General features: G+C 46.3%; 2 protein-coding genes across 3 annotated transcripts; both read right to left on the bottom strand.

Annotated features, from left to right (window-relative positions):
- Positions 1-206: 206 nt before the first annotated feature.
- Positions 207-1,288, bottom strand: arf3a (ADP-ribosylation factor 3a; the record flags this gene model as incomplete). Of its 2 annotated transcripts, XM_080030408.1 has the most annotated exons (4): positions 207-368; positions 484-608; positions 908-1,018; positions 1,126-1,288. In XM_080030408.1, 4 exons carry the CDS (start codon positions 1,271-1,273, stop codon positions 207-209), a joined length of 546 nt encoding a protein of 181 aa, XP_079886534.1. The 2 variants fall into 2 exon arrangements, with proteins under 2 accessions (XP_079886534.1, XP_079886533.1); XM_080030407.1 differs by lacking the exon at positions 908-1,018 and having other exon boundaries at positions 1,126-1,273.
- A 3,999-nt stretch (positions 1,289-5,287) lies between these two features.
- Positions 5,288-8,866, bottom strand: wnt10b (wingless-type MMTV integration site family, member 10b). The gene is made up of 4 exons (XM_080031261.1): positions 8,671-8,866; positions 7,736-7,998; positions 6,754-7,205; positions 5,288-6,650 (listed from the first exon to the last, which is right to left on the bottom strand). The coding sequence occupies exons 1-4, from the start codon at positions 8,742-8,744 to the stop codon at positions 6,150-6,152; spliced, it is 1,290 nt and encodes a 429-aa protein (XP_079887387.1). The 5' UTR covers positions 8,745-8,866; the 3' UTR covers positions 5,288-6,149.
- Positions 8,867-9,968: the final 1,102 nt, after the last annotated feature.

The following is a 9,968-nucleotide window of genomic DNA, read 5'->3' as shown; positions in this document are numbered from 1 at the left end:
CTCACTGCCTATTCAAAAGAATTTAAATTAATCAAAATGTATAAATAAATAATGAAATTAAAGTATTTTTCGGGGGAGAGAAAGCCATTGAGGAGTCATCCCCTGGGAGCTTTTCAGCACTCCATCTCCATGTAAACACAATGGATCCACTGTTACCACTACCTGAGAGCTGGCACCCAGGCTCTTCCCCACTAGCGCTGACCCCTTCACTTCTTGTTCTTCAGCTGATTGGCCAGCCAGTCCAGGCCCTCGTAGAGACCGTCTCCGCTGGTGGCGCAGGTGGCCTGGATGTACCAGTTGCGGTGGCGTAGGGAGTGAAGGCCCAGTTTGTCTGTGATCTCTGCTGCGTTCATGGCATTGGGCAGGTCCTGAAACACAATGCGTCAATATATATATATATAGGGGGGCCTCAGTTGGTCAGGAAATGGGTGCAGAAAAAGTTGTGAATACGGAAGGGGGTTAGACACAAGGAAGCCGACATACCTGCTTATTGGCAAAGATGAGGAGGACAGCGTCACGCAGCTCGTCCTCAGCCAGCATCCTCATCAGCTCCTCCCGAGCTTCGTTCACCCGCTCACGGTCGTTGCTGTCCACCACAAAGATCAAGCCTGTGGGTAGAGATAGTCACTTTTTCCTCATTTTCATCCCACTATCATAAAAAACACTTACATCATACTGTTGAAAAAAAATAACATTCTGCGTAACCACTTTTTATTCATTGTTGAGGCTTTCGACGTGACTAAGACAATAATAATGTGAAACAGTTGGAGGCTGTGCGCAAATGATTTCATAGCATTAGTCAGACATGCCCCCAGGTGCTGGAAGGAGAATCATGTGCTGAACAGGACCGAGCAGCCTTGTTAACTCCAATATGGCCGACTCGTGTACCATCTTAAGGTCGGCTCACCCTGGGTGTTCTGGAAGTAGTGCCTCCACAGGGGACGGATCTTGTCCTGGCCGCCCACGTCCCACACGGTGAAGCTGATGTTCTTGTACTCCACCGTCTCTACGTTGAAACCTGAACAAAAAAGACACAAAAAAAGAGTTGTTACACACACTGGAAGGAGTCAGTGACAGCTTTTTGTTAACCTAACACTATCAGTATTGAACTCTTTACTCACGCACCAATGGTGGGGATGGTGGTAACTATCTCCCCCAGCTTCAGCTTGTAGAGGATGGTGGTTTTGCCGGCGGCATCCAGCCCCACCATGAGTATCCTCATCTCCTTCTTGCCGATCAGGCTCTTCAACAGGTTGCCGAAGATGTTTCCCATGGTTACTGCCGGCTCTCACCTCAACTGCACCAGAACTGTAATGCAGGGGGACAGAAGAGACCACTTCCCATTTCCATACATAGCAACAAAGCAGCCAAAACAAACCATGAATGAACCACATACAGAAAGCCAAGACCACACAAACACACAGAAAAATAACGCACTGCGAGAGACACAGTAGCTCTTCAAAAGCGGCTCTTAACATCACCACCTCGTTAGGGCTTGAAGCCACCTCAGAGGAAAGCCAATAAAAGCATACTTCACACCTCGGCAGGCGGCTGACCTGACTCTGTTGCTTTACACTTTGACAGCTCACTGCTGGGGAAAAAACAGCCGCCATACTGGTTCCTTCTTTGCGGATCAGCTTTCTTGTGTTGCAGAGTAACCACATTTCAATGCTGTTGGCTGGCAACGGAATACATTGCCAGTGCAACAATCAAGAATATTACAGTAAACTACACATCATAACCCAAGGTTTGCGAGAATGTACGGCGCACATTTAGGTGAGAGGCTTTGCATTTTTACTGTAGGCTCTCTTGGAATGGCACCTCTAACAGGCCAACTCTGCTGTCAACTTGTGAAAACATATTGATTCAGATTGAGGTAGGCCTACATGTTGGTATTAATAGGCTATATTCCAATTTAATAGACTAAAGGCATACACAGCCTGCAGTGCTGCAGTTGGAGCATCCTATCCATTCCCCTCTATTCTCTATAAAGCCTTTCCTTTGTATGACAGACCATCTCTTGTATCTTATGCTGCCACTGACTAGCTATATCCATTCATTTACATCCAATGCACAGGCTAACCGCTATCACAGACTGTTACAGCTGCAGTGGCCGTGCACATCTATCTGCCATAATGCGAGAGGGGAAGATGCTGCAGTCCGAGAAGGCGATGCATTTCAAATGAGCCAAATCAAGCATAACATAGTGTGAGATGATTTATTCTAGCGTTTTAAGCTTGCAATGATATTTTAGCTTATGTCGTCATAAAAAAATAAAATAATAATCTACTGGTCAATTTGTGTTCCGTAGCCATTCCCCCGCGTACAGTCACGACAAGCGCAGGAGCCGGCCTGATGTCGTCTGGTGACGGTCGTTCATTTATCAACAAGGCGTTTATAAAAACAGCAACACATACGCTTTATCACCTTTATTTCTTGAACGCATCTTCGAGCATTTTCACCGTTTTCATCTCATTCACACTTACCCGTCAACGGCAGGCAGGCTACCACCAGCTGGATTCAGGCAGAGGACTGGATGGTGGTCTCGCGAGGAGCAAAGGTTGTGATACGGTGAATTCTCGCGGTAGTTGAATCGCCAAGAAAGCACGCACCTCTCACTATGATAAAAGCCAGTGGCACTGCTGTAAGGGGCAACTGTCGATTTGGTATTTTCTTTCTTTTTTTTTACGTACAAAAGTCAGCCTCATTCTGCTTAGAGACTTAACCCTGCTGTGAGATCAACTACAGCTTTCGAGACATGATTCACACACACAATATCCTTTCTGGGGAAAAAACAAAAAAAACAAAGGCAAACAAAAAACAGACATTGCACATGTTTGAATGTTTTTGGTATGTTGTTGCAACAGCATACCAACAAGTGAACCACTAAGAAATGTTGCAGAGATGCTGCAGGCAAACAGGCTTGAATAATTAAAAAAAGAGATCATCTTAATGAATAATGCCAAGGATGCCAAGTGATACTTCCTGGCAGTGTGTGTCATGCATTAGGAGGCAACAAAACATAGACTGAATCAATAAGCAGGTAACTAACAATGGGTATGATTTTGTATTTTTAAAGAGCGATACTGGACATTCATGTGGTTTTGCTGGTGACAGTAAAGGGCGATATATGAGGGGAACTTCACCATCTTGGTCATCGGTTTGACCATCACAGAAACAACTGTGATTAAATGACATGCCCCAGAACATCCCCACAGCCACAGGTGAATCCAACATTTCACCTCCTTCTTCCTCTCTGTTGTGTGTCAGCTAGTGGTCCGGTGATAGATGTGTTTATCAGATCAGCGGTGGAGGCAGAGGAAAATGTGTGTGTGTGTGGGGGGGGGGGGGGAGTGAGCAGATGTTTGCAGCTGTGGACTAGATTATGGGGTGGAGTGGATGGTGGCGGAGCCTGCCTATAGCTTGAGTGCGCAGAGAGTTTTTGGGAGAGGGTTACAGGGGGGTTACCAGCAGGCTGGGGTGGGGAGTTATGACTTAAAGGAAGCCCTTTCCTCTGAAGTGCCTGCCAGCGTGCACCCCAGCAAACACAATCACAAGTCTCGTTGGTTCTGCTAGCTGAACTAATGAGGGCCTTGCACGTTGAGGGCAGGGGCTTTGATGTTCTGGATATCTGGCTCCTTGTGTTTTCTCTCCCGCTCTCCTTCTCTGCTTGTCCCACATCAAAAAATGAAAGGGGAGTTGAGAGGCAGATGTTTTTGAGGCATGTATTTATACAGAGAACACTTTATTCCCCCACCTTCTCCCATACCCCGTGTCCCTTTGCCTCTGCATCTCCTCTGTACGTACAGCGGGGATCTATCTCCCTATCTTTATATCTGACTAAACACACTAAATCGCCTTACTTTATACATATAATCATCCTGTCAATCAAAGTGGGTAACTTTTATCTCTCCCAACTTCCTCTCTCATGCCTCCCTCTCTTTAATTTCAGCCCAGTCTGGTTGTCATTACTCCGGGGGCAGTCAATGTGTTGCTACGCATGTGTCTATGTCTGCAGCGACGAGGGGGAGAATGGAGTGGTTGGGGGGAGCGCAGAGAGGGAGCGAAAGCAATCCCAGGCTGTCCCTCTGTCTCACACATGGGAGGAACAGTGACAGGAAATTCCCTTTTGCAGCAGCAGCTCCAGGGTGAAATGATAAAGGAATAAAGAAATGCAAACCAGAAATCCATTCCCTTATCATTCCCTGCCAGTCGCTGTCTCCCCCTTTTCTCCCCCCACTAAATACTAAACAGAACAGTGGAATCAGCCAATGGCACTGCTTTTCCTCAGGAGTCAAGGGGTATTTACCATACAAGTCCATACAAACAGGAATTCATTTGCATTAAAGCCTGTATGGAAGAAGAGGTTTTCCCAGAAGGCCGAGCTGTGAGGATCATCTAAGGTGGCTAGAAATGCTGCAATTGTAATGTCAGTCAGGTCACAGTCACATTAGGGTTTGGTTAAATCTGTGGTGTGACTGGAAGGAGAGTAGCTACAGATCACTCTTGTCAGCAGAGAGCTGTCTGACAGTTCACATTGAGCGCAGCAGCGTGCATGTTTTTGATTGTGCATCAGTGCAAGTATTTCTACATGTAGTGCGTCTGTACATAAACGCGTGCATGTGTTTGTGCGCCTGTGTTTTTGTTTGTGTAGTCTGTCGCCCAGGTAACAGGGACACACTGCGTTCCACGTGGTTCAGCAAGTCCCTGCTTTGGCTATGAACTCTGGACAGATGATCCCCTCAGATGCTCAGGCAGAAAAGACCGGTACGACCCCCCCCCCCCCCCCCCCCACACACACACACACACTACTCTCTGCTCTCTCCATGCTCCTCTCCAGTAATAAAACTCATACTCCAAGGAAACAATATCCTGGGGCTATAAAAAGTCCTTCTATCCGCAAGAAGTGGCCATAAAAAAGGCTCTCACGTCCCAAAAATCTGTGATGCCGTTTACACAGCAACAGACTCACACTCTCAAAGTCACACACCCTTCGGCATCAGTTTAGGACTAAAGCAGGTCCATCTCTCACTTTGACATGTACTACATGTGGGAAGAATTGAAGGAGCACTCGGACTGATGAAATGGACAAAGGCAAGCACAGAATAACAAGATCTTGGTCATGATTTCATAGGGAAGTGATACACACACTACTCACATCAGTTTTATCAACAGGAAGCAAATTGTCGTCGTCAGCAATATGAATTTGTGAAAAACATGACCACTATAGCGGCCACTCTCATTAAGTAATTACTACTGTTACAGTGGTGTGAATAAATTAGAATGATTAGATGTTCGGCTTAAGGAATTAAAGGACTGAACTTGTGATGTTGTATCAACTTTCCCATTTTGAGTTTTACAAGTATACAAACTTTGATTAGCTAAAGTGCTTTCTGTCCTGTTGTTTCTATGAGAAAGCTTGTAGTCAGATGTAACAGTCCTTCACAAATCTGTCATTTAGCTTTTCCTTTTCTATTATTCAAAACAGATTGTTTTAGACTGACTCCCAAATAAGAATATTTTTGCTCGGTCACAGATGCAAGTAAAGGTCTTGAAGAGCCCGGTAAAATGGAAGATATATTGCGATGAGACACTTTTGACAACCAGCACTTGTTCACCATGTCATTAACTAGGACCAAACAGAAAGGCTCAGACAAGATAATAATATTAATTATAATAATACATTTACAAATATACATGTAGACATTAAAATACACAGCTTCTGTACAATGAGATGACTCAGCATCTAGACACTGAAATTGAAAACACTTCTCTGCTGTTGCTTGTCTTTGTTTTGTGGAATAGAAAAGTTGGGGTACAGGCCGTTTTCATGCCTGAGAGGGCAGCGTCTAAACAGACCATGGCAAGACAAACGACATGAGTCACCTCTTCAATCTCTGACTTGGCATTTGGAGAATAACAGCGGCTACAAAGAGAAAATAGATCCCAGATGATGGACCAGAAAAAAGGAAAGGGGGCGATAAACAGTTTCTCTGGTGAAAAAAGGAAAGGGGGCGATAAACAGTTTCTCTGGTAGAGTTACAGAAAAAGCAAAACAAACGCTCGCGCAACAGGAGTGGGCGAAGGGACAGGCTCGCCATCTTGAGTCCCTGTTTGGTAACGGCAGCTCGGACGGGCAGAACTGGATTCTACTTGCACACGTTGACCCACTCTGTGAGGCGACACTCCTCACACAGCACGTAGCAACACCAGTGGAACCTGCAATTGCAGCGCTCGCTGCGCGTCTGTTTCAGGATGTTGTGTCCCCGGCCGCAGCACAGCGAGCTGCAGCTGTCTGTGCTGTGGCTACTCTTGTTGCAGATGCGTCCTTGTGTACCCGGAGAGTCCACGGACGCGTCACGCTCACAGAAATCAGGAGATTTCTCAAAGTACACCAGCTCCCTGGACATGCTTCGACGACGACCTCCGTTGAGCCCTCCTGTGTTCCCCCGGGCACCGTTTCCTGTTCGAGGGTTGAAAATCCCATTATTCTTGTTCTGGGAGTTGACAAAGATGGCTGACAGGAACTTTTCCTTGAGTATTGAACCCACTAGCCGGAACTCTGGAGACACATGCCAGCAGGTTTTGAACTGACAGCTCCCAGATGTGCCATGACATTTACACTTCCTCTTCATGTTGTCGGTCACTATCTGTGGAGAGAGATAAATGATGTCATCAAATCAGAAATGCAACAATTACTCTTAAGAAGATATGTGCCAGAGAGGAGCAGGGGTTCATTAACGCATTAGTCACCTGTCTTCCCATCCGGTTGTTATGTATCCTCATTCGAGCGTGGATGTCTCTTGGAGATCCCCGGGAGTCGAGCCAGTCCCTGGAGAAGCGATCCCCAAAGCGCACATCGTGACTGCAGCCCCCCCACTCCCAGGTGTCCTGCATGGAGCTTAGCTCATCTGATAAGGGCTTGAGCAGGGTGGAGGGGTGGACGGAGCGCAGGTTGGGGGGCAGGTCGGCATGGTGACTGTTTAGCTCTGGGGGTAATGACAGCGTCCTGCCTAGGGCCACCCCGCCCTTCTGCAGAGTCTGCAGCTGCAGCTGTGTGAGTTTCAGTCGGATCTTGTCATCGTCCTGGCGACGCTTGGCCTCGCAGCCACAACCCCGTAGCTTGCCCATGCTGCAGGCCGAGGCCACAGAGTGAGCCACACCCGCCGCCAACAAAGCCAGGGAGAAGGCACTCTCGCGAAAACCTGGGAGGAGGAGATACACACTCAAAGAGTTAAACATGATTAACATCGTTGCTCTACAATATTATTATTATTATTATTAAACTTGGATTTATATAGCGCTTTTCTTTGGTACTCAAAGCGCTTTACAGGGTTCCAGGTTCAATACGTTCACACACAGTCATACCGGTGGTGGTAAACTACGATAGTAGCCACAGTTGCCCTGGGGCAGACTGACAGAAGCGAGGCTGCCATTCAGCGCCATCGGCCCCTCCGACCACCACCTCAAACATACAGCAGTCATACACATTCACACGAGGCAAGGTGGGTGAAGTGTCTTGCCCAGGGACACAACGACCATGACACAAGTGGCCGGGCGGGGATCGAACCGCCAACCCTAGGATCATTGGCCAACCCGCTAGTAAATAAATAGTATACTAAATAGTCCTTAAACTGTGTGCAGAACAGTCTCTACTCTCATACATAAACCTCCACCCCCCTCCATAAACCCAGGTCACATTTGGACCATGGTTAGCTTGCCTCATGGCTCTCACCCCTGTTGAGGATGGTGTTGTGGTGGGGAAGCTTGCCAAGGCCCTCCAGTGAGGAGCAGTTCCAGCGCTGGTCCCGGAGCTGGTGCTGGCACTCATGGATGGCCACCTGGATGCCCTGCAGAGCGGAGGCTGTCACGTCGGGGCTCCGCACACACATTCGCATCTGACGCTTACTCAGGCCTGCCAGCCGCAGGCACACCGAGTTGGGGGTTAGCACTGGATCTCCTGCCACCTTCAGGCTGAGGATATCATTGCACAGCACCCTGCAGAGATAGAGAGAGAGAGAGAGAGAGAGAGAGAGAGAGAGAGAGAGAGAGAGGACAGTTATTGAGGGGGGTGGGGGGAGGGAGGTCATCATAGCTAGTCAGGAGTTCATTAGTCAAATCCAGAGAAGTATGTGGCAATCGAAAGATGTTTTAGATAGTCGAGAAAATCAGAAAATACAACACTCTGGGAACAATTTAAGAAGGATATACTACATAATGAATCACATCTCAGAGGGATTTTTCTGGATACACTTAGCAATAAAATGTGTTAATCAGTTGCATAAGTATTAACAACAGAGTTCCTGATGTTGCTTAAAGCAGGGAAAAGTAAAGTCTTAACAGAACATACATACATCTGAGAAATCCCAAAAGCAGAAAGTAAGTATTATGGAAAACTAACAACAGTGGAATTTATAGTGAATTATTTATGGCATTGTTCAGACTTGTCAAAGACTACAAAATGATTAAACATTGATTCTATTGTTTCGATATTACACAAAATCAGGCTGTGAAACCAGAGGCAGATGTTTCACTGTTAGACTACATATGTTAAATATTCGTTTGAAATCGTTCAGTCAGAAATAGTAACTTCCCTCAACTCGTGGCGAATTCCGTGTAGTCGGAACCCGCTTTAACATCACGTCTCCGGGCGCTCTCAAGTGCACTCACGTTAATGCAGGTGACATAAGTGCTGCAGCCAAAATCAGGAATTGGTCCCAACGGAGTTTGTTAGATAGCTCCATTTTGTAAGGCGTCTTTCGCAACGTGACATTAAAACACTGGTAATTGTACAAAAGTCCCGTATTGAATAAGAATATCACAGACACACAAACACAAAAAAAGAAGAAGAGTGGAGGATTATCGATGCACCGCCAATCGACCAAAGAGTGAAGACGGAGAACAGAGGATCTCGGGGGCGAGAGTAAACGGGGAGGGGGGAGAGAGAGGGGAGGGGAGGAGATGCCTCCACAGGCGGCTGTTAGCTAAATATTGGCCAATATGAGAGTTGGATCACCAGTTGATCTTTTTTTTTAGAATGTGATCATTCACCCAAGCGTAAAAATTACGTCTCCAAACCTTTACGCACAAGCACCACTTTTCGAGCCGTGCGCAAAACGTTCACGTTTGAAGGTAATCTAAAATACGGGATTCTATTAAAAATAATAATAGGATAGACAGAAATATGAATGGATTTAATCTTGATCTTTATTGTTGGCCCGGTGGATTATGTTGCATGTTTGGAGCTAAAGAACAGAGAGACGCTCGGTGAAATGAAATATGGAAAGAAAAGAAAGATTTTGTTCATATAGGGGTGAGTTAAATGATGGATGGGGGGAGGGGAGAGCTGCTGGTTCCACTGTACGACAGGGAGGCAGCAGCAGGCAAGCGGCTCCGCTCACAGACCCTCCAACAATACTGTGTTCTAGTCATGTGCTCCCCCCTTCCTCCCACCTCCATCAGAGCGGCTGTTCTTCATTGTTGTGTTTGAAACAACTTCACTTTGTCACGCCAAAGTCTTTATTTCAGAATACAAACTTACATGCATAAATTAAGGGAGTGACAGGTGGGATTTTTGTGATTATTTATCGCATGATCCGACAAAATTCAATCAAATTATAGGGATTCAATGAAGTGGGTATGTGATGTGCTGCAGGAAGACTTGAACACATATTATGCATAACGAAGACTAGCAAACAGCATATCAGTGATATGCAAATTGGGTTTCCATGTTTAGGGACTACGGAACCAGATGACCAAGCCTTCTTTTAGGACTTGGTTAGGTTGGTGTGACGGCACGGCATCGAATCAATATTCGTATTGATCCGAATTAAGCACAGCCAATGTTCAACAGGTCTCTGCCCTTTATCATATATAGGGACTCTGCTATATTTATCCCACAAATTAAAAATGTTTTCTAGACCACACTTTAAACAATAATGGTCGCTGCTTACGGAGACGAGAAGGTT

Source organism: Ammodytes marinus, assembly GCF_949987685.1.
Source record: "Ammodytes marinus genome assembly, chromosome: 7".
Classification (NCBI taxonomy): Eukaryota; Metazoa; Chordata; class Actinopteri; order Uranoscopiformes; family Ammodytidae; genus Ammodytes; species Ammodytes marinus.
Note: the sequence above shows the minus strand (reverse complement) of the source record. Positions and strands in the feature narration are given on the sequence as shown.

Bases quoted from the DNA above. Each gene is read 5' to 3' on its own strand.
- wnt10b (XM_080031261.1), bottom strand. From the start codon at position 8,744: ATGGAGCTATCTAACAAACTCCGTTGGGACCAATTCCTGATTTTGGCT. The intron at 7,999-8,670 runs GTGAGTGCACTT...CTATCTCTGCAG, and splicing joins CTTATGTCACCTGCATTAAC to GGTGCTGTGCAATGATATCC. The intron at 7,206-7,735 runs GTGAGAGCCATG...TCCTCCTCCCAG, and splicing joins CAACACCATCCTCAACAGGG to GTTTTCGCGAGAGTGCCTTC.